This window comes from Sus scrofa, chromosome 7 (assembly GCF_000003025.6).
Source record: "Sus scrofa isolate TJ Tabasco breed Duroc chromosome 7, Sscrofa11.1, whole genome shotgun sequence".
Classification (NCBI taxonomy): Eukaryota; Metazoa; Chordata; class Mammalia; order Artiodactyla; family Suidae; genus Sus; species Sus scrofa.
Window position 1 is genome coordinate 25840077 of NC_010449.5, and position 25576 is coordinate 25865652.

At 38.2% G+C, this 25576-nt stretch overlaps 1 protein-coding gene across 1 annotated transcript in view; it reads right to left on the bottom strand.

Annotated features, from left to right (window-relative positions):
• The window catches only part of HCRTR2 (hypocretin receptor 2), a 99097-nt gene that overhangs the window by 9533 nt on the left and 63988 nt on the right, over positions 1 to 25576 (bottom strand). The window contains 2 exon segments of the mRNA NM_001129951.1: positions 5567 to 5682; positions 16664 to 16907. Of these exon segments, the coding sequence (NP_001123423.1) occupies positions 5567 to 5682; positions 16664 to 16907 (360 nt within the window).

The window sequence follows — 25576 nt, forward strand, 5'->3', positions numbered from 1 at the left end:
ATCAATCTCATTCAAAATAATATCAATCTCTTCGTAGAAACTGAAACATTGATTTTTAAATTTTATTTATTTATTTTTTATTTATTTATTTTTTTGTCTTTTTGCCTTTTCTAGGGCCACTCCTGTGGATATGGAGGTTCCCAGGCTAGGGGTCAAATCGGAGCTGTAGCCGCCAGCCTATGCCAGAGCCACAGCAACGCAGGATCCGAGCTGCGTCTGCAACCTACACCACAGCTCATGGCAATGCCAGATCCTTAACCCACTGAGCAAGGCCAGGGACCGAACCCGCGACCTCATAGTTCCTAGCCGGATTCGTTAACCACTGTGCCACGACGGGAACTCCCCAATTTTTAAATTTTAAATGAAAATGGAAAGAATCTGGAATTAAAAAAACAATTTCAAAAAAAATGAACAAAGTTGGAGGACTCATATCTGATTTTGAGACTAATAATTAAGCTGTATACATAATAAGTATTTTTGGGTATGCGTCATTGTGTGTATCTCAGAGGAGAAAGGAGGACTAGCCTCATATATACATTTGCAAGTCATCTCATTTTTTTAAAAAACTGCCTGGAAAAAAGATCACCTAAAAATGATATGGAGTTGTGAAGAAATCTACTGAAGAGTCCTTAAATGGACAGGGAAGGGGGGATGACTATTCAAGCAGAGAGAAGCAGAAAGACATGGGGACCCTGGAAAGGGAGCTCTTGAACAATAAAGCCATGCACAGCATTGCTCAGTGCTGACAATGATCAAGTAAGAACACTTTAGGAAAGTTTTTTTTTTTTTTTTTTTTTTTTTAAATAATTGGTTTCTTTGTGAGAGCTGTTTCAGTGATGGAAGCTGAAGTCAGAATAAAGTGGGCTGAGACGTCAGTGGGGGTGGAGTGTTGGTGAGGAAAATAGAAATAAGCCAAGAATTTTAGGAGGAGGAGAGAAAAGGGAGAGAGGAGAGTAAGCAGAGTTAAGTTGGTAGCTGGAAAGGTCTTAGAGCTTGGATGCTGTTTTTTCTTGGTGCTCAATGAATCCTTGCTCTAGGACAGGACTTTATCTTTTTCCTATTCTTTAACTCATTACCCATTTTGTTGAAATGGAGTAAAATCAATGCTCAGTAGAAGCTGTCTTATATGATAAAATAACCTCCTTGTATCTCTCTGCATTGCAAGAACAATGGGACTTTCTCTTGTTTCTTATACCAAGTACTATTTGAGCATGACCATGCTCTAAGAGCCAGAGACTTTTTTCCATTTAGCTCTATGGTTTCTTGAATTTTTTTTTTTTTTTTAATCTTGGCTTTGCTCTTTTAGAATTTAGATGCACATGCCAAGTTCCTATAATCAGGATCATATGATTGTTCTCTGTCTCGTTTCTTGACTTCATTTTCACAATAAATAACTCTACTTTCCAGTTGTATAAATAACCCTTATGCCCTTATGGACTACAACTCTTGTCCCTGATTCTCTTAACCAACCCTTCGACCCATCCTCCTGTTTCTTTTCTTTTTTTTTTCTTTTTTTTTTGTCTTTTTGCCTTTTCTAGAGCCACTCCCATGGCATATGGAGGTTCCTAGGCTAGGGGTCTATTGGAGCTGAAGCTATTGGCCTATGCCAGAGCCACAGCAACGCAGGATTTGAGCTGCGTCTGCAACGTACACCACAACTCACAGCAACACCGGATCCTTAACCCACTGAGCAAGGCCAGGGATTGAACCTGCAACCTCTTGGTTCCTCATGGGATTTGTTAACCACTGAGCCACCATGGGAACTCCAATGCCTCCTGTTTCTTCATCACCCCTAGATTCCTTGTCTCTCAACATTATTCTATCACAGTCAGTTATATGAGCTAGAACTGAAAAAAATGCTGACGATGCACAAGCTAAGATTAAGTGGATCTGAAAAAGAGGAGTTTTAGAGAAGAGTCTGTAGAATTTCTAGACTGAGTTCTCTGAGTCACATTGACAAATAAAACGAATATTTAAGTCCTTGATTAGAGCAAAGCATTGGGCAATTCTTTTAATGAGAGTTAAGTTCTTGAGAAAGTCAAACAAGGACAGACATTTTGTTTACTAATAACCTTATCCTCGCAAATTTCAAAATATGTAACAGATTCCATGACTCTCCATAATTTTAAGCAAATAGGATAGGCCCTCTATTTGATGGCTCACTTGATATAGCCTATAGCACACATAATGCCTTGAAACTCTGTTTATAGACATTAACAGTTGGAAATTGAGAGTTGCTCAAGCAGAATTCTATATAATCACCCATTTGAGGTTAATTTACTTTATTGTGGTTGCTAAAGTGAGCTTAACTGAACTTGTCATTTTCTATGGCAATCTGTTTGTAAACGTTTTTAGTTTCACAGCCCAAGTATTTTACTGCAAATCTTCTGGATCCTGTGGCTTGTACTAACCAGGACAATTCGTCAAAAGAATGTGGATTCTTTCTAAACCTGCAATACAATTTTGAACTTACTTTAGAGTTTGAGAAGTGGAGAGCTATGAGCTTAATGAAGTAGACAGGTTGGGATTTGGTTTCTCATTGTGTTGAGAAGACAGTGATGAACAAGATGAATTTATGTATATCCAAGGAATTTTAAGTTATGTCATTCTGTAAATAAATGAATAACAAAATACACATCTATCATATTTAATATATACTAACCAGTAAAAAATATAAGTAGGGAATGAATCTAACACTGAGCATTCCTAGTGAAAATATGGATCTAAATGTAAAGTATCTTTATTCCTGCATGTTCATCAATGTTTTTTTCTCCTTCGATAACTTTTCAAATTTTAATTTTTCTATAAATATTTTCTGAGTAACTAGGCAATAGATTCCCCTCTGACTTCTATCTAAGCTTTCCTAGTACTTTCTTTCATTCTTCCACTAATTTTTTTTTTTTTTTTTTTTTTTTTTTTTTTTTTTTTTTGCCATACCCACAGCATGCAGAAGTTCCCAGGCCAGGGATGGAACCCAAGCCACAGCAGGGACAACACTGAGTCCTTAAGCACCAAAGCCTCCAGGGAACTCCTCCACTAACTTTTTTCTTATAATTTATTGAGCAAATGATATATGCTGAGCATGTATTGTCTCTATCTTAGTATAGTAGAGCAGACAAATAAAAAGTCATTATAATGTTATTTAAAAGTCCTATGAAAAAGATCTATTTAAGGAAGTAGTGGAGCTATGTGTAGTCACTTATGATGGAGCATGATAATGTGAGAAAACAGAATGTATGTGTAACTGGGTCACCATACTGTACAGTAGAAGAAAAGTTGTATTGGGGAAATAATTTAAAAAGAAAAGGTCTTTCAGAACACATACAAAAAAAAAAAAAAAAGAAAGTAGTCACATAGATCAAGTCAACACCTGCTTGTTATTTTAGAAAGTAAAATAAACAGAATTAGTTGAAAGGACAAAAAACAGCAATATAGTATTAAAAATATTTTATTTATTGAGCACTTTCTATGCTGAGGCACTTGAATTAATTCATCTAATAAGTATATCAACGCTGTCGGGTAAGTGTAAATACAGTGAAAGAGAGGCACAGAAATTTAAATAATGAACAAATTTTATGCATCTATTGTAGGGTCAGAATTTACACTCATGCAGTCTGGACCTTGATTCTGTGTTTTTGAGGGTTTTAAAATTTTGTTTTGTTTTGTTTGACTGCACCCACAGCATGTGGAAATTCCTGGGCCAGAGATCAAACCCACACCCCAGCAGTGACCAGAGCCACAGCAATGACAATGCCACATGCTTAACCTGCTGAACCAGCAGGAACTCCTGTGTTTTTGACTTCTGTGTTACGTCCATCGTGTTGGACCATTCACTCCCCAGCTTGTAAGGAGATCTCCACTTGTTTAAGCTTAACCACATGACTTTTTTTGGCTCATGAAAAGTGAGGAGACTTGGCCAGTTCAAAGTAAATATTTTAAGGGACATTGTATATTTCTTCCAGAATAGCATGCCCAGGAAGTGCTGTTCCTTCAGATGGAGTCCTGGACTGAAGGGACCAGGGGAGCGTAGCCACAGCCCATGGAATATGAGTGAGACAAACTGTTGCTGCAAGCCACAGACCTAGGTTTTGTTTTTTTGCTTTTGTTTGTTTGTTTTGTTTTGTTTTTACAGCAGAATAACCTAGCAAAAAGACAAGTATGACAATAGTTACAAAGAGGTGGGGTGCAAGAGAAAAAAATACTAAGTTATTTACAACTGGCTTCATGAGCAGGTGGAGAGTGTTGGAGACACTCTCTAGGATATAGAAAATCCCCACTTGTGTTTTACAGTAATAGACATTCATTAGTTTAGTTACAAAGATTGGAGGACAAAATGCATGCTAATAAGTGTTGGTGCTGGTTTCATTTATTAGGTCATAAAAGAAGTGACTTCTTTATAAAAATAGAGGAAAAGAAAGAAATTGGAATTATGAGACATAAACAGTTGAAAAATGTGACTGTTGCTCATATGCCAAGAGTAGAACATAATTTTGAAAGTTGCTTTGAATAGCAAGGGTTGAAGGAGACCCAAATGAAGACTCATTCTTGAAGACCAAATAAAAGTTTATAAAATCCTTTTAATGAGTAAAGTGGCCCAGTAAGTTTTTCAGTGGGATAAAATACGTCAGAACAAACAGACCAAGGGCATGGTTTTTCACAAGCCTGATAAGCTCAAAGTACCAGTAGGAAGTTTAGGAAAAGAGAGAGATACATTTCTCAGAAATGTAGCATTTTAAGATACAATTTTCAAGTACAGGAAGCTGAGTTGTATTCTTGGACTATACCTTTAGAAATCCACCACATGTGTTTGTTGATTTTCTTCGAATCATCAAAGTTCAATTTAAACGTTACCTGCTCTGGATTAGATCCTTCTCCACAAAGTTTTCCTTTGACCCCCCCCCACTTATGTTTATTAAGGTGATTTTCACTCCGCAACTGTTTCCTTCCTCTAGACTATGCATTCATCAATGGAATAGCCTGGAGCTTTTACCTTTTTATCAGACATGTATACAAAAGAAATAGAAATGTTTGATGAATGAATAACTGGGTGAATGAATACATTCACTGACAAAGCAAAATTATTGACAAGATTTCAGGACTCTCAAATCAGTATTATAAGCAATTTCGGAAATTTTCAACTCTGCCTGATTCTTCTACTTTTCTAAAACAAATGAGTTTTGAGGTTGGATATTTAACCCATATAATAAAAATGTAGCACACGAGTCTCATCAAGAATAAAATGTTCTTTACTTACAGTCTCAGGAAACTTTAAAGGAATTTTTATTTTTTATACCTCATAAAAAGTAAAATTTATAATATTATTCCTAAACAAAAGTCAATTAATCCCAGAAGTTTAAAATTTAATCATTGGGGCAATTCATATACTACATTCCCTAAATATCACCCTAAAAAAATGTCCAGACATATTCTCATGGCTAGGACCTCATTATTTTATAAGAACACACAATCCTTTGCCAAGAATATTACATGGGTTCAACACACTCTTAAATTTTGTTTTTAAGCATATTTTAAAGAATATACAAGAAAACTATTTGAAATTACATACCTGTCGGCACCAGAGTTTACGGAATATTTGCAGATAGGCCAACACCATAAGACACAGTGGTGCCATATATGTTACCAGAAAGAAACAGATGTGATACATCTTGGGATAAATTTCACCTGGAATGAAAGTCAAAATAATAAAATCTTATAATTCATAGGATTTTTTTAAAGGCATGTCTATTAATGTTCTCCTTTAAAACACATGTTTACTTTCTATACGATTACACTGGCACTTTATATACACGAAAGGGAAAGACAATTTACAATTTTTTTTTTGGTCTTTTTGCCATTTCTTGGGCCGCTCCGCAGCATATGGAGGTTCCCAGGCTAGGGGTCAAATCGGCGCTGTAGAGCCCCACCTACCCCAGAGCCACAGCAACACGGGATCCGAGCCGCATCTGCATCCTACCCCACAGCTCACAGCAGCGCTGGATCATTAACCCACTGAGCAAGGGCAGGGATGGAACCCGCAACCTCATGGTTCCTAGTCGGATTCGTTAACCAATGAGCCACAACGAGAACTCCATAGTTTACAGTATTAACTACTTACATTTAAGTACTAAATGTGGAGTCTTAATTTCATTTAATATACACAGAGAGGAGTAACAGTAGCTATTTCTTAATTTGTGCTACCACAGTCTATCCAAAGTAAAAGTGTTCATTTATCAAAAAGCCCTTTTTTGCCTCAGTTACATCTGGCTAATTAGTAAAAATTACTTCGGATTGTCTTATACTTGGATTTACAAGGAGGGACAAAATCAAAATGTAACTGCTAATGTGTTTGTTAAAATGAGAAGAGACTGCCAACTAAAGGGATTCTTCCTCAGTTCTCTCCTGAGAAATGAGAAACTATTCCCAGCTGTACTTCCAAATACAAAAGTGGAAAAGTTTTGGAAAAATACAGCGAACATTTGATGATCATTCTTTTTGTTGACTTACTAAAACATACGAAATTCTTTTTTAAGTAAGTTGTGTGTCTAAAGTATGTATGCATGTACTTTTAATGAAAAGTAAGACATTTAGGGTTCTTGAATGCTAGATTTTAAATCGATTTGAGTATTTTCTTTTTTAATATCCATCTTACTTATCAGACATAAGTACATCTAGGATTGTAGTGATTTTTTATTTATCATCAATTCTATGTACACAGGGTAAATGTATCATAGATTGAGGCATTTACTAATGAGTCAATCAATCCAGTGGAACTGTGGCTTAATATCAATTTTTAGCTTTTCTAAAATATATCCATTGTTGATATTTAAAATGCTTTAAGGGATATTTCCCCATACTAGTATTTGAATATGCCACAGTGATCCAGCTACTTTCACTTCTATGTAAAACAGGAAAGAGAATATATCCTAAATGAATTTCATGGATATTAAATGCAATATTTATATAGAATTCTAAGTGAACACTAATAAAACAAAGGGTTTTGTTTTGTTTTGTTTTGCTTTTTTTAGGGCTGCACCTGTAGCTTACGGAAGCCCCCAGGCTAGGGGTGGAATCAGATCTGTAGCTGATGGCCTATGCCATAGCCACAGCAATGCCGGATCCTAGCAGTGCCTGCTGACCTACACCACAGCTCATGGCAACACCGGATCCTTAACCCACTGAGCGAGGCCAGAGATCAAACCTGCATCCTTATAGATACTAGTCAGATTCATTACTGCTGAGCCACAATGGGAACTGTGTTTTTTTTTTTTTTTTTTAATTCTAAATATTACTTATCTTATTTTGATTTTGATATTGCCAGTGGGGTTGGTTCTGCACTATTATGGAGGGATGACTTTACTTTTTGTTACTTTCGCGAGAGTGTAGAAGCATGAAGACTCAGTTGTGTGAGCAAATATGGTAAGAGCAATTTATACTTAGGATTCGCCAATAATAATGATGATGATCCGTAATCACTGATATCATTATTGAACATTCATTGGATTCTTACTCAGTGTGTTTTAAACATATCTATGAGTTAAATCCCTTCTACCATCTTGATTTCAGAGTCTTGTTCTGCTAGCGTTTAATAGTCTCTTTACTCTTACTCCCCAAACGCTGTCTTCTTTCTCAGACAGATGTTTTTCTCCACTACTATCTTTAGTAGAGGACCTCCTGCTAGGAGGTCTAAGAGACCAATTCGAGGTGGCATTTTTAGCTTCCCTGGGGCCCAGGTGGCTCACACCTAGCTCATCAATTTCTAACTTTCTGACTTCCTTTCAAGTTTATCCTATAAAACAGGCCAGCTACACACACAAAAAAAAATGGTAGAATGTGAGCAGCAGCTGGACTGGAGGAATAACAAACAGCCTCTCTCTTTGAAGTGCTGCAGCCCTTGCAGCATTTGCTGAGCCAATTTCAAAGGAGCCTGAGAGTGAGTGACTAGGCACTTCCCCAGCACCTTAGGGGCTTTGAACTTTTATTTGTTTTGTAGAAAGTGTCATATAAGCTTCCCACATAAAAATATACCTTTGAAGCTTACATACCTGAGAATCCCTGATGTCTGCATCAAACTACATTGAGTAGAGGAAAGTAGATTTGGCAGGTCTTTTTTTTTTTTTTTTTTTTTTTTAACTGCAGAGATGGATACCATCACTGTGATAAAAGCCTGGAGTTTTAAACAGATGGGAAAGAAAGCTCATTCTGCACTTGGTGTATGTATAAATAGTTGGGAAAATATGTAATTGGCTGGTAAATGCATATTATGATAATGAACGCCAACATGGAGAAAAGTTGATCAAGCCAAATTATGCTTGCAGGCTAAGACGGATAGTTTTAATAAAAAGATTATTATAGATAATTGGAGAAACATGATAGTTTAAATTCCTCATTTCATGCTTAGATTCTAAACTAATTGAAAACCCACTGAAAGTTTAAAATTTAAATTGTATGTGTTGAAACAATCTTTGAAGTTTCTCTGCAGTTGATGACCAATATCTTCAATATATTTTTGACGGTCATATATAACCTAGAAAGTAGCTACATTAAATTTGTCACTTACGCATTCCCTAAATTAGAAAAAGCATTTTAAAGATTGACAACCAGTAGAAATCAGTGGTTTCCGATTCAGATATATATATAAAGTAAGTGGAGATATATAAATTCAGATATATATATAAAGTAAGTGGAGAAATTTTTTCCAAGTAAGGAGAAATTGTGTGTTTTTCTTTGATCTTTGAAATCAGAAAAAGAATAATACACAAAACTTAATTTCTCTCAGATGAGTTAAGGGGTCAAGTATTGAGTCAACATGTTGATATAATTATCTCAAAACTGCAAACATTTTTCTCCTTCATAGTGCACCTATCAGGGAGTCAATGGAAAAGTAAATTAAATATAATTTCCCAAAAATGCAATTTGGACAAGACTTTTCAAAGTTCATACATCCACTAATCTTTAACATATTTTATTATCGTCTTCCCAATAAGTGTTTTCAATAAATGTTCCTTTTAATACACATACATATTTATATACTTTAGTATGTAGTATTTATTATATACTATAGTATATAGTATTTATATACTATATATATACATAATAGGCCAGATGCCATCATTAGTTTGAATGTAAAGAAAGGCTCCATTATTATTATTTTTCAGACCACCAAAGAATAATTTGGCAGTACCATCCAAGAAGATTATAAATCCCCAGTGTCCAAAACAATGTTTGACAAACAGTACATGTTCCTTAAAAGTGGGATGAGTGAACCGTAACACTTACATTTTGGACTGAATGCACAACAAAAGTTACTTTCTTCCCATAGGATCTATCCTGTGAAACTGCATTTATAAACCAAGCAATCAAAAAAGTATGGATATAATTCTGGAAGAATTTTAACATTTCAGAAGTGTGAACTGACGTGACTGAAGCAAACAGTGAAAGTATACGAAGACATATTTTAAAGATCATTAAAAATATGTATTAACAGATTTTATTTGTTTTGAGTGTCAAGTGTATCTGCCAAGAACTGAGGGTTTGTGATCTTGTATTTGAACATGTCATAGGCAATGAGGAACATGTGTTGCAGAAATAATGTATCCCTAAAACATTACATATTTGTGGGAGTATTTTCAGTAGAACAGAGTTTTCAGTTATTCTGTACCATGAGTAAGACTACCTTAGCAAGACTTGCCCAAAAGTGATTTGATCAATATGGATCAAAGGACCACATGATTTACCGACTTTTCCACACTGTAATACTGGTTGTAGGACAACGACATAGCCGACTACTTTTAAAACTACATTATTGATTTAATGTCAGATAAAGATAAGAGACACAGTTCATGACTTAATCCCCAAAGATATCTCATAACAAATTTTTTTACAAATTGGGCTAAATGGTATTTGGACTTTCAAGATGTTTGAACTTTAGAGAGTTGACACTGTATACATACTGTAATATATATAATATAATTTCCTATAGTGATTTTAGATTGTGTCTATCACATTTGCATCCAAGCTGTAAAATTTTAAGTTAAACATAGACTTATACATAGCTTACAGTAACAAAGTTGACGCTGTGTAAAAATCATCATAATAAACTGTCTAATAAGCAGCATAATACGAACAGGTTTTGAATTCTTTTATATTCTCCTTAAAAACATTATTAAATGATTAAAAATTTCATTTTGTAACCAAGCAGGACCCTACGGGACCTTCTAGGGGCAGGCCCTTCCCCCATAACCTCTGATTTAGCTCTTCTCTAAAGTACCTAGATAACAGTCTCTGAAGTAGCTGATGCCCATTTCCTGAGTTGTTTTACAGATGCTAAAGCCCTCACCAAATGAAAGACGTTAACCACTTGATGACCGCGAGCACTAGCCCCAGGCCTCCTGGAGCCTAAGGACTGATAAATTAACCTGGTGACACCACCCAGTCAACATCAGCCAATCAGAGAAGTGTGTGCAAGCTGGTCCAAACCCTGTGACCCACCCCCTCACCTGGCTTTTAAAAATGGTTTGCAATTTTATTCAGGTCCTTGAGGCTTTTTTTTGGTGGCTGGTGGGGGGGGGCGGGGGGGGATGACTAGCCACCCATCTCCTTGGATGACCCAGCCATAAACCTCTTTCTGCTCCAAACTCTGACGTTTTGGTTTTGTTTGGCCTCGCTGTGCATAGGGCACACGAATGTGTGCTAAGGATTTAATATAGGAAAAGCTCATTTCATAGATGTTATTTTTTGATTTTCTGGATGATGAACTCAATTCAGTAGCATTTTGCCTTTAAAATCATTTTAAATAATTATAGGCTAGTGTAAAATCACTTTCAAATAGTTTTCTAAATGACTTCTGAAGACAGAGTTTTGATATTTAGGTATTTGTGACTGAACAGGGCCCTGGGGGGGCTCCTGGGCACAAAAGCCTTTCTGTGCCCCCACTTCTTGCTTTTAGGAAATGGGCCTCATTCAGACTCCATGACTTTCCCTGAGTTCCAAGGGGCCTGGTGCTGATCTGGGAGGAAAGGGGAGGCGAAGACGGAGGAGGAACAGCCGAGAAACCAGAGTACAGCCTCGGGGCAGGATCCTGGTTCCCTCTCAAGTGATACATATAATGATGTAGGCACCTTATACACTAAAAGTTATATTCCTTATGCTTCTTTTAGAAATGAATGCTCTATAATTGAACAGCTTAGAGTCCTTCCTTGTCCTTCCCCCTGCCTTAATCATACCCCAAACACAATCACCCGTAAGCTGAAGATGAGGTGCTCTGAGCACAGTTGCCTCTGAGTTAAAGATTATTAGCACATGAAGTTTTTCAGGAACTTCCCTCATTTGTTCTAACCTCTGATCTGTTTGCCCCTTTCACAAGTATTGTTATTCTAGGCAATAACCCTGAAGACTGCTGTCATGATCATGCCCTGACACCAGTTTTGATGACTCGGATTCCCCCTAAGAAAGAAGATGCACCTTTGCCCTCAACCCTGATTCTTATTTGGAATCCTGTTTCTCTCCCTTTTACGATAAAACTCCCCACAGTTCTTCCCAATGGAGGACACAGTCTCAAAGGCATTAGCCTGCTGTGGCTTTCTTGGCCTGGCAAAGCAATAAAAGCTATCTTTTTCTCATTCACCCAAAACTCTGTCTCTGAGTTTCTTTTCTTTTTTTTTTTTTTTGTCTTTTTGCCTTTTCTAGGGCCGCACCCACAGCATATGGAGGTTCCCAGGCTAGGGGTCTAATTGGAGCTGTAGCCACCAGCCTATGCTACAGCCACAGCATCGCGGGATCCAGGCTGCGTCGGCGACCTACACCACAGCTCACGGCAATGTGGGATCCTTAACCCACTGAGCAAGGGCAGGGATGGAACCCGCAACCTCATGGTTTCTAGTCAGATTCATTAACCACTGAGCCACGACGAGAACTCCATTTTTTTTTTTTTTTGTCTCTGAGTTTCTATTTGGCACTAGTTGTCGCAGGCCAAGTTTCCGCAACAAATTCAACAATAATTGCTTTTTTTTTAAAAAAAAAAAAGGAAAAATATCCCTTCTAGAGTTAGAGAGTAAAATGTGGGAGGTTGGAATGAGTTTTACGTGTTTATATCTGTTGGTTCAAAGGTAAGTAGAAGTGGTGCAGCTAGTGTTCCACTTGTGGCTCAGCAGTAACGAAACTAGCTAGTATCCATCAGGTCGTGGGTTCGATCCCTGGCCTTGCTCAGGGGGTTAAGGATCTGGTGTTGCTATGAGCTGTGGTATAGGTCACAGATGCAGCTTGGCTCCCACATTTCTGTGGCTGAGGTGTAGGCGATGAACTGCAGCTTCAGTTAGACCCCTAGCCTAGGAACTTTCATATGCCTTGGATGTGGCCCTAAAAAGACAAAAAAAAAAAAAAAAAAAAAAAAAAAGGCCAAAAAGAAAAGAAGAGATGCAGCTATTTAGATAATCATGATAACTGGTGGGATTCCTTAGCTCTTAGCTTTGCTATCCTTTTGTTCATGAGTGTTAATGCTGCTTGATTATTCCAGGCAACACTAAATGACAAGTTTATAAAAGCAGCCCACATAGTTATAAATGAAACTAATTACCAAAATACTTGGAGAAAATACCACAGACATACGTTGAAGAAAAGGTAGGTATTTTAATCAAATTACCATCTCCATAAACTTCAAGAATCCCACCTTGAGAGTTTGAAGCCTACAAAAGCAGCTCTTAATTGCCCTTTTTCTGTTTGCCCATTTCTGTTCTCCTCTAACCTTTGAAGAATCTAAGTATAGGAATGAGATCACTAGGCAATTTTACCTACGAACTCCTGACTTATCCTCTCTTGAATGTACTCCATGCCTTGCCTAACCTGTTGATTGTTTTCCTAGATGAGAAGAAGAATGAAGAATTCAATAAAGGAAGAATGCTGTCTACCCTCACCAGCCCCCTTAGCAATCCTGCAGGCAGACCATGTGGGCAAGCTAACATCTGAGGAGTCGACCAGTCTGCATGCAATGGAGAGTGATGCCGAACCCCACCTCCTGCCTCAATATTTCACTGAGATTCTTCCCCCCCCCTTTTTTTCCCCTTTAAAAACCATCACGGCTGAGCAGGATCTTTGGAGTGGGTCTTGGGACACGAGTGTACCTTCTCTCCAGATCGCCAGTTTATCTGATAAAAACAACTTTCCTTCCTACTGACACTTGCCTTTTCCCCATTGGCTTCTAAGCAGAGAGCTGCTGAACGTGAATTCAGTACCACTTAGATTTGGATGAGTTTGTTTGCTTCATAATATTGAGGAAATGATTTCATTTACGGTTCCATTTCATCGTGATAAACTAAAGCATTCTGACCAAGGGATCTGCAGGCTGTTTTTCAGACAGAACTCACTGGGTAGGAATTACCTAAGAGACATGTTACCATTGGTCTCCAGCCCACCTTTTTCCAAACACAATCCTTTGGACTGTCTGCCCTGGGGGTAGAAAGAAATGATACGTTTGGGTCCTCTTCCTTTCTTCCTCAAGGGATGGTGCCCATGTGTGGGCTTACTTGCTTCTAACGACACCTTTCTCCCTCTTCCCTGTCTGAAAAAAAATCACTGCTTATTATTAATGTTTGGGTAGCTTATAGTCATTTCATTGACCAAACCATTAGATCGTACCCTGACAGAGAATCACACTGATGCTAGTGAATCTCCACATTTTTAAAGGCTTCCTTAAATGGAAAAATAATTGAGATATTGAACATTAAGACCTACTAGTCTAGTCAAAAGGCAAAACGAGTTCATTCCAAGTGACCAGAGTTCAAACCCTGAGTAAAGGACTTGCCCAGTGGGCTTCCTCCTTGCTCATCTTTTTGTTTTGTTTTGTTTTTTCTTTTGTTTCATTTTTTAAAGTTTTATTGAAGTATAGTTGATTTACAAGGTTGTGATAATTTCTGCTGCACAACAAAGTGATGCAGTTATGCATGTACACATATCCCTTCTCTTTCAGATTCTTTTCCTGCATAGATGATCACAGAATATTGGGTAGAGTTCTCTGCCATACAGCAGGTCTCTGTTGGCCAGTCATTCCATCTACCTCATCTCTAACGCTTTGCTAAAATGTTAGCAGCTCCTTGTACACTTTGGTTCAAATGGCAAAGACTGAGGTTTTCCTCTCATTTGTGCTCCTGGCACTGTGTGCATAAGTATATTAAGATACTAATCACGCTATAAACTTTTATTTATTTGCCTTTCAACTTCACTATATACAATGTGTTCCCTTAGGCAGAGTCTGTTTCTCTCCAGACTGGCACCATTCCTGGTGTCGCCTAAGTTCTCAAGATGTTGTTTGATCATTAAATAAATGGGACCTAAGACATTTAAGAAATATTTCTATCATTTTGGAACTTTCCATTCACTTTGGTTTTGTCTGCATTGTTAATGGGGAAACCTGGAAAAACCTGAAGAGGATCTAGAAAGAAATACAGCAAAAGGATTGCAGCATTATAAAGGAAGAGTGAAGCTCAGTTTTAAAGGGGGACATTTAATGTTTGGGGTAATAGATAAAGCAAACTGTGGAATCTTAGTTCTTATAGGCCTTTGGGTGATATATGGAACCATCACAGTGTCTTTGGAATTTTATCTTACTACAGTGAAAACATATACCTAGTTTTTCAGTTCCTGATTTTTCTCTTTTCAGTGTTCCAATAAAAGTATTAAGGTAGGAATTAACATGAATTCAAAGATTCAAATACTTGAAAATGCCATAAACAGCTCCCCGGGTGCACTGCCTCTGTTTTCTTTCTTTCTTTCTTTCTTTCTTTCTTTCTTTCTTTCTTTCTTTCTTTCTTTCTTTCTTTCTTTCTTTCTTTCTTTCTTTCTTCCTTCCTTCCTTCCTTCCTTCCTTCCTTCCTTCCTTCCTTCCTTCCTTTCTTTTTACATCTGGGTGAACAAGAGAGCTTTTTATTTTTATTTATTTATTTAGCACAAATTTTGGCCTTACCCATGGCATGGGAAAGTTCCCAGGCCAGGGGGTGAACTTACGTCATAGCAGTGACCCAAGATGCTGCATTCAGCATTCTGAATCTTTAACTCACTGTACCACAAGGGAACTCCTGATCCATCTTTCTAATAAACAAATGCTTTCTTTATGTTTATAGTCCCTAAATATGAGCCATGGTTATATACTTATCCAGAAAAAGAAAGATCGTTTTCTTTAAATTTCATGCAATATTTTGTAGCTAGTGCACGCTATGCTGAAATGGAAGGATTATTTACTTCCATTCTCTGCTATGTCCAGATTTGTGCCATTACCAGGCATTTATAAAAGTGTTTCCGGAGTTCCCATCATGGCACAGTGGTTAACAAATCCAACTAGGAACCATGAGGTTGCGAGTTCGATCCCTGCCCTTGCTCGGTGGGTTAAGGACCTGGCATTGCTGTGAGCTGTGGTGTAGGTCTTAGATCTGGCTCAGATCCCACATTGCTGTGGCTCTGGTGTAAGCCAGCGGCTACAGCTCCGATTAAACCCCTAGCCTGGGAACCTCCATATGCCACAGGAGTGGCCCTAGAAAAGGCAAAAAGACAAAAAAAAAAAAAAAAAAGGGTTTCTCTTGTTACAGAAAAACCTCAAAGACTCTTCCTGAGAATTTTGAAACAAAGACTTTCAAACTTCTGATTGTTTAAATTTAACTGCTGAAACTATCAGATGCAAAACCAAAAAGGATCCATAATTAATATAATTCTTATCAGAAAATAATTATGCCAGTGATAAAGTTTATCACTTTAATATAATGTGAATAAATAAAGCATATTCAGCTAATTTGACTCAGAGAACAGCAAAGGTCCATAGGCAGGACAGTCATGTTCCCAGGCCATGAATGATTTTTTGTTTTGTTTTTTTGCTTTTTAGGGCACACCTGCAGCATATAGAAGTTCCCAGGCTAAGGGGTTAATTGGAGCTAAAGCTGCAGCTACGGCAACACCGGATCTGAGCCGTATCTATGACCTACACTGCAGCTCATAGCAACGTCAGATCCCTAAACCACTGGGCCAGCCAGGGATCAAACCTGCATCCTCACGGATACTAGTCTGATTTGCAACTTGCTGAGCCACAACAGGAACTCTCCAGACATGGTATAAAATATTTTGTTTTTTATTTTTGGCCATGCCTGTGGCATACAGAAATTCTTGGGCCAGGAATTGACCCCAAGCCACTGCAATGATGCCAGATCCTTAACCCACTAAGCCACAAGGGAACCTCCTGGATATCATTTTAAAGTGTAAAAAATCTAGTTATATTTGAAGCCTATTAAGGAAACTGACACCTGAGGCAATGTAATGTTCTACCATGTTATAAAATGCCAATCATTCCAGAATACATATTTGGGTTCTTAGGAGTCCTTTTCATTTTAGAGACATTAAGGAAATCTAACATAACGAATCTGAATTGTGGAATAAGCTCTCCCTTTCACTCCCTAACTGAACAACAGGAAAGGTATACAGTAGTGCATAATACCTCTAGAGGGTCAAGAGACGTAGAGGGATTCTGGGACATTGTTTTGCATTTCAACTTGTTTTTTATGCTTTTGCAAAACTCTATTAACAAATGCCAATAAAATACACAAGGCCCGCTTTACGAGGGCCATGCCCACCAGATGTTCCATTTGCAAGTGTCGTATAAGTATAGGCTCGTGGACCACGATGAACTTACCACCCCAGCGCTCATCGCAGACAGTAAACAGAGTGGTTTTATTGGCTAAGCCGGGCAGCATGGTGCTGCATTCCATGACGATGGCCTGAGGGATCATTATGATGCAGGAGACGATCCAGATGATGACGATGCTATTCCGGGCCCTCTTGGCTGTGCTCTTAAACATCAAGGGATGACAGATGGCATACCACCGATCAAGGGCGATGCAGCTCAGCGTGAGGACAGACACAGACACCGACACAGTCTGGAGAAAAAACAGTGTAGTATGAGGGAAGCACCAGGTGTTTAATGGATCACTCTCAGTATGTACATATTTTTTTAAAAAATGTATGGCTGCACCAGTGGCATATGGAAGTTCCTTGGGCCAGGAATGGAATCCAAGCCGCAGTTTCGACTTAAGCCACAGATGCAATGCAGGATCCTTTAACCCACTGCACCCAGCTGGAGATTGAACCAGCACCTCCACAGTGACCTGAACCACTGCAGTCAGATTCTTAACCATTGTGCCATGGTGGGAACTCCTCTTAATATTTTTATTGTATTAGAAAGGTAGGTACATAGATAATGAGATTGAGATTTGTTAAAAAACATTTTAGGCAAGTGCTCTATTAAAAAAAAAAACAACAAAACTCTGCCAAAAATACTAGATATATGTGAGGGAAAAAATACATTTCCCATTGAATATATGTACCACACAAATCTTAGAATTTTTTTTTTTTTTTTTTTTTTTGGTCTTTTTGCCATTTCTTGGGCAGCTCCCTTAGCAAATGGAGGTTCCCAGGCTAGGGGTCAAATCGGAGCTGTAGCTGCCAGCCTATGCCAGAGCCACAGCAACACAGGATCCAAGCCATGTCTGCAACCTACACCACAGATCACAGCAACGCCGGATCGTTAACCCACTGAGCAAGGGCAAGGATCGAACCCGCAACCTCATGGTTCCTAGTCGGATTCGTTGACCACTGCGCCACGACGGGAACTCCAGAATCTTTCTTATGCCAATCTTTTTCTTATAGCATTCTTTAAATAATTATAATCATTATTTTATCTCAAAACTTTTCCATTGATAGAGGATATTTTTTTTCTTTTTTATTATAATAGTTGATTTACAATGTTCTGTCAATTGTTGCTGCACATCAAAGTGCCTGGTTATGCATATATATATTCTTTTTCTCATAATATCTTCCATTATGACAGAGTAAATCTTATCTTCAAATGGAAAAAAAATACATGTTTAGTCTGAACTGGAAAAATTTATTTCACTTATAAGGAATAATATGATGGCATGGCTTTCTTAAAATTATCATGCAAGAATCTGATTGCAATTACATTTAATTAACATTTTGGAATTATGGGTATCTCATTTCCTAAGTAGGAAATAACAAATGCTATTTGTACATGAGTTCATTTCCAACATGTTGCACCCAAAGAGAGGCATGAATCATGGTAAAAAATAAGTCTCTACATGGATTTCCTTACCCTAGTTTGCTCATTCCTGGAATAAGCAACCTGCCTTTAAAATTCAGATAGGTTCGCTCAATCCAGATTTCTATATAATTAACAGCACCACAAATGACACTTTAACTTGGAACTTTAAGGAAATAGTGAAGAATTATGTCCCGCATGCCTATCCCCACGTGGTCAGTTTATGTAGTTATATTTAGTATTTTCTACACTGGATAAATGGACCCTTGATTCTGATATTGCTCTCAAAACTCTCTTTAAAAAAAGCCTCCTTCTCTTTTCTGTTTTTTTCTTTTTCTTTCTTTTTTTTTTTTTTTTTTTACAGATTTCTATTTATTTTCTTCTCAACACTTACAGTAAATTCCTTTGTTTAATTATCGTGTATCTTCTCTGTTGGAATAAAGCAATGACAGAAGGGACGGTTTTGTTCACCGTGTTGGGTCACCCACTTCACGGGTGTATGCAAAATGTGATTGTGTTGTTGTTTTCTATTAAATGAGTGAAATGACAGGATAAGATTCTTGCCAACTCTGACTCTTTTGATTCTCTTTTGGAAAGGCAGCAGAGTGTGGTTGAAATCAATTCTGCTGCTAGGTTTCTTGGGTATGCACCCCATTACACTTGCTAAATGTGTGATCTTGGCGAAGTTACTTAGCCTCTCTGTGCCTCAGTTTTCTCATCTGTAAACTTGCATAATGGAATTGTGGGAAGAGTCAGTGGAGATATGAAATGCCTGGCCCAGGGCTGGTATATAAATGCTGTGGGAACATTTGTTAATTCTTATTGTGATTAGGGTCGTGATAATGGTGGTTGCACTGTTGGTATTCTCTTCCAAGGATAGCAAGAGTGCAAAAGCTAGAACTCAAACTTGGGGTTCTAGCTTTTAATTGGAACAGACTGTTTTTCAATGAATAATAGTCATAGAGATTATAAGCAAAGGTATCAACTATGCTAAATTCTTAGAGGTTAATTTCAAGTGTAATCACAAAGCGATGAACTCTACCAGGGTAGGCTTAGGGTGGTTGATGGCACCTGGGAATTCCTTGGTGCTGCTTTAGAAGGCATTCACACCTCCTTCTCCAACACTCCCCTTCTCCTCCAAAGTCCATTCCTTCCATGAGCATGTATCCAACACCCAGGGTCCTTCATACCCTTGATGACCTGGGACTAGAATGGTGGCATCTAGCCTTGCGCAGCTGGCCTTTCACAGTGCTGAGCCAGGGCTATATTTATCCTCTCTAGCAATTAGAAATGTAAAATGATCTATTTTTCATGAATTCTGATTAATGTGGGTAAATGGGATAGAAGCAGTGTGGTTCAAATTCAAATTCCTTTCTAGCATCACCCTCTATCACTAGACAGTAATAATCAGTTCAACACAGCGCACTTGAGAGATGGTCGTCCAGTGCCAATGGTGGAGCCAGGGGGCAGTGCCTTCTCATGAGAGGACCTGCTGGTTTGGTTAATATAATGGCAGAGTTCATTGAATCCTTGGCAGTCAGTGATTTAATAGTCACTGTTTGACAACTATCTTCGCTGATGTGTACTATGCTCTAGTATACAATTAGCATCCAATTTACAAGATTTTCTTGAAGGGGATATAAAATTGCACCCTATCATAAGTGATTATAAATGAGAGTTTCGTTGTTGCTTTTCACTTCCGGGTGCCTTTTTTTTCACTGAGATTTTGATATTATTTCAAATCGACCTAATGGTAACTCATTTGAGAAATGAACCTAGTGAGAATTATGAGCATTGTGCGGGAAGCGCAGTGAGATGACGTGAACGTCCCTCCGCTGTCGGTGTTTGATCTTTTGCCCACGCTATGAGTTGTCTGTGGTCAGGCGAGTGTGGGAAAATTTCTTTGCTAAAGGAGGAGTCAGCTTCCTGCTAGTATAGAGCTCAGAAATCTGTGACAAGTAGACATGGAAATTTTGCCAAATCACAAGTTTGCATGACAGGTACTACTAGATTGGAAGGTGGGAAAGTGTGACTGAGAGAGTGAGGGAGCCTGTCCCACCACCCACGGCTGAGTTGGCTTTTGTTCATTTCCTGGCATATCCTGTGCCGAGACTGTTCTTGCAGTTGCAAAAATAATGTCACTCTGCAAAAGCAGCCAACTGCTACAGTAAGCGTGAGAAGTAAAGTGAAATAGTTTACACTTTTTCTAGAAATTTAAGATAATTATTCAGCAAATAGCCCAATAAATGTCAATGATTTTGGACCTATGGAATGATTAAAGATAAAAGGGCCATTTTAAGGGTTCCCTTGTGGTGCAGCAGGTTGAGGATCCACTGTTGTCACTGCAGGGGCTCAGGTCACTGCTGTGACACTGGTTGGATCCCTGGCCTGGGAACTTCCACATGCCATGAGAGTGGCAAGAAAAAACAAAAAGGTAAGTCATTTTAATTATTTGGCTAAGTTTGATGGTATTTGCAAGATTTTAAAAAATATTTATGAGAATTTGCTAGTCGTATTCATAAATCTAAAGGTGGTATTAAATTGTATTTAAAAGAAAAAGAATAGGACGTTAGTAAATGCCCAAAGCTATCCATCTTAAATGCAACCAAATAACCTTAAAATTTGACTGGGACTTTTGTATATGTTTTTAAATACTCAGTAAGGCATAAGCATCATATCAGGGACCATCAGTTTCAGAACATCACAACTAAAGGGGAAAAAAAAATCTACTCAAATCTAAATGATTGGCTTATTGCACACTGGCACTATTTGTTCTATTTGGGAAAATTCTATGGAAATTTGTGATAAATATTGAAAGAATTTTAGAGATACACGTTTTACTAGTATGCCAATGTTTTTGTGCATTTATCACTTTCCATCAAGAAACTCTGCTGAGAGTGCCCATTGTGGTGGAGTGGTTTAAGCCTCTGACTACAGTGGCTTGGTCATAGCTGTGGGCTCAGATTCAATCTCTGGCCCAGGAACTTTCATATGCCTTAGGTGCAGCCATTAGAGAAAAAAAGGAAAGAAGTTATGTTGAATGAAGTAATGAATGGGTCTAGTCTTTTCCATCTGATTCAGATCTTGTGGTTATCAACAGTTTTCTCCTTGGCCTATAGAGAGAAGGATCAACTGAAGAGTTGACTAAACTGGGCACAGTTTATAGAGAAGCAGAGTGATATTGTCAAGAGATGAAGATGTTCTTTCAACTGTAAGACTTAAATTGTGCTGCTCAAAAGAATACTGTCAATGACAAACATTAAGGAAGACCCAAGCCCTGCATCATTCGTTGGTTACACATTGCTTTCAGTCTGTCCTTGAATCCACCTAGGAGAATCTAAAATACTTAGTCTATACAAAGGTATCACTGTGAACTGGAGCAGGGCTGCACCTACTGCAGGGTAATGCACCCCACCCCATCACCCAACTCTCCATTATGACATCTTTTGGTTTGTAGAGAGAGCATGAAATATTATCTCAGCCAATTGAAGATTTTGGGCAAATTAAGCCATCTTGAAACAGAAGAGGTTTCCCTAAGTTTCCCCAGGGGTGGTTACTGGAACCAAGAAAAATTTGCTGAAACTATCACAGACATGGTGAGATATTAGATTTCTCTGGTAGTTATGATTTTCTCAGTCTCTCCATGCAAACACCATAAATTCCCTCACTTACTGGTTTCCCCCCTTCTCCCTAGCAAGGGGATATTTTCCTCTGTTGCTCAATGTACTCTGGTTTATTTCTGCAACCCACTCATGGTTTTTAGGTGATTGACACAAACTAACCTTATAGTTAAACTTCATGTTTGCAATGAAACTTATAAATTCCCTGGCCTTTTCCACCTACTATTCTATCAGTGATGTCTGATGTCAAAAATTGTTGCTTCTCTTGATAACAGGTCATTGAAGAACTGGTGAGCTAAAAATCTCTTTGTAACAGTACAGATCCCCAAAGCCTAATTAATATAACTTCTAGGAATGGGCTGTTTGTGGTCTCCCTCAACTTTTGTTTTTATTAAGATGTTATTTTTTGGAGTACTTTTAAGATCACAGCAAAATTGCAGGAAAGGTACAGAGATTTCTGTAAACCCCCTGTTCCCACTTAGCCTCTGCCGTTATCAACACACCTCGCCAAAGTGGTATATTTGATACAACTGGTGACCTTACACTGGTACCTCATAATCAATACATTCTCTGTGTTCTATGTTCTATGAATTTGGACAAATGTATAAGGACATATATTCAGCATTATACCATTATACATTATATTGCCTTCAAAGTCCTCTGTGCTCTTCCTGTTCATCTCTTCCAACCGCTGGCAACCACTCATAGTTTTACAGTCACCATAGTATTGTCCTTTTTTCAGAATGTCCTGTTATTGGAATTATGCAGTACATAGCCTTTTCAAATTGGCTTCTTTTACTTAGTACTAAGTATTTCATATTTATCCATGTCTTTCCATGACTTGATAACTCATTTCTTTTAATCACTGAATAATAGTCTATTGTCTGGTTGTACTCCAGTTTATTTGTCCATTCATCTACTAATGGACGTCTAGGTTACTTTCAAGTTTTGGTAATTATGAATAAAACTGCTATAAATATTTGCATGTAAGTTTTTGCGTGGATATAAATTTTCAACTTTTTTGAGTAAATACCAAGGAATGCAATTGCTGGATTGTATGTTGGCACTATATTTAGTTTTTTAAACAAACAAAACTCCCCCCAAAACCTAACTGTCCTGCAAAGTGGCTGTAACACTTTGCATTACCACCAATGCTTAAGGAGAGTTACTTGTTTCTTGCTCCACGTCCTTGTCAGCTTTTGGTATTGTCAGTGTTCCAGAATTTAGCCATTCTAAAAGGTATAGAGTGGTATATCATTGTTTTAATTTGCATTTCACTGACTATATACCATGAGGAGCATCTTTTCAAATGTTTCTTTGCCACTAGTATGTCTTCTTTGGTGATGTGTTTGTTAAGGTCTTTCACCTTCTTTTAATCCAATTGTTTGCTTCCATATTGTTTAGTTTTAACAACTTTTTGTATATATTAGATAACTGTGTGTCTTTTGAAAATATTTTCTCTCAGTCTATGCCTTGTCTTTTCATTTCCTTTACATTGACTTTTGCAGAACAGAAGTTCTAATTTTAATGAGGTCAGCTTATCAATTATTTATTTCAAGCATCATGCCTTTGTTGTTATATTTTAAAAGTCATCAATATGTCCAAGATCATTTAGCCTTTTTCCTGTTTTATCTTCTAGACTTTCCATAGTTTGCATTTTGCCTTTAGGCCAATGATCCATTTTGAGTCCATTTATCTGAAAAGTGTAAGATCTGTGTCTAGATTCAATTATTCCCTGTGCTCCAGCTTGTCATCATTGGGGCATATTTTCATTTCCTGAAAATACTATGATACGATCTGGGAGACTAGATAGAATAAGAACTTGGGGGAGGGGGTGGAGGATGGTCATGGGAACCAGTAGAGAGTGGCCACCATTCCACTCACTGTCCAATTGCTAAAGGAAATCCATGTGTTTTAGTACCATGACTGTGGACATCAGCTTTGGAAAAATGTTTAAAGATTTTAGAGTCATCAAAATATCAATCAGAAAATTACTCTCGGAGTTCCCGTCGTGGCTCAGTGGTTAACGAATCTGACTAGAAACCATGAGGTTGTGGGTTCGATCCCTGGCCTTGCTCAGTGGGTTAAGGATCCGGCGTTGCTGTGAGCTGTGGTGTACATTGCAGATGCTGCTCGGATTCCACGTTGCTGTGGCTTTGGTGTAGGCGGCTACAGCTCCGATTTGACCCCTAGCCTGGGAACCTCCATATGTCGCAGGAGCAGCCCAAGGAAAGGCAAAAAGCCAAAAAAAAAAAAAAGAAAGAAAAAAAAAGAAAATTACTCTCTGAAAGTATTTGGTCTTAATTTTTTTTTTTTTTTTTTTGCATTTTTAGGGCTTCACTCACAGCATATGGAAGTTCCCAGACTAGGAGTCGAACTGGAGCTACCGCTGCTGGCCTACATCACGACCATAGCAACACAGGATCTGAGCTGCGTCTGTGACCTCAGCACAGGTCACGGCAATGCCAGATCCTTAACCCATTGAGCGAGGCCAGGGATTGAACCTGAATCTTCCTGGATACTAGGTTGGATTCATTTCCACTGTGCTATAATGAGAACTCCCTGCTCTTAATTTCTTACAGTGGAACTAGTTCTAGCAAAATCTGCTTTCGAAACAGAGCAATAAAACATCTGAGGAAGATGATGAGGATTGATGTTTATTGAGAACATACTGTGTCTTTATAAGGTCACAGTTTTGCAGAGAGTAATCCCTATGCAAAGTGGCTTATATAAATTAAGTAAAGGAGCACCACAACCACCTGAGATAATGAAACAGCAGGGCCCTGAGGGGCTCCTGAGCACACAAGCTTCTATGTATCCCTTATTTCTTGTTTTTTGAGAACAGGCTTTGGCCTCCATGACTTTCTTTGAGTTCCAAAAAGTAGGTTCCAACAGTTGCTAATCAGGAAAGGGAGGGGATTCAGAGACCAGGGAGGAGCAGTCAAGAGACAATAGCACAGCCTTGAGTCAGGGTCCTGGTTCCTCCTCAAGGAATATGGATAACAATACTTTTGAGTTCTTCCACAGAACTGAAACCCCCAACAAATGGAAGATGCTGATGAAGCATTCTTCATTTCAGAACCAATCCTGGGACCACACAAACACTAGCTTGAAAAACAATGCAAGCTCCCATCTATCTTGGTCCTTATCAATGGCCCTATTTTTCACTCCCAGTCTTTTCCAAGGGGGACATCTCTTTGAAGCATTAGCCTGCTGTGGCTCCCTTTGGCTGGCAAAACAATAGAGCTATCTTTTTCTTCTTCACCCAAAACTCTGTCTCCACCTTTCTATTTGGCACTGGTGAGCAGAGGCCAAATTCCAGCAATAATAGCGATAATTAAAATTAGTAATCTTTTAAAAGAAGTGTATCTCAAAGAGCTTATGTCTTTGCCTCAGTAGCATACAATTGGGCAATGGCAGAACAGAGATTCCAAACCTGGTAGTTTAATTCAGAACTTAGACTAAAACCTGTTCGCTGCACTGTTTTGATCAGACAGCTCTTAGTTTCTCAGTATTAAATGAGACTACTTATAAAAGCAGATGGTCATCAGTTACTTGGACTGGGAAAGGCCCAATCATTCCTTCATTCAAGCACCTTATTCTATAACCAGAAAATTAGAGGTCAACGACGTAGAAGGTTTGTGCAGCATCTATTGATGACTTGAGGATTCTGATGCTTTATTTTTATACAGAACTTACCCTGTTTCCCCAGAAAGTCTCTAGTATTATTTTCCTTAAGTTTGTTAATGTCATAGGCAACTCTATTTCTTTATTAGTTCAGTAGATAATTTGCCATTGGGCCATACTCTAATCGAAGATGACTTTTTGGGTAGTTTCTGTGTTTGAACCAAAAACATGTGGAAAGCAATTA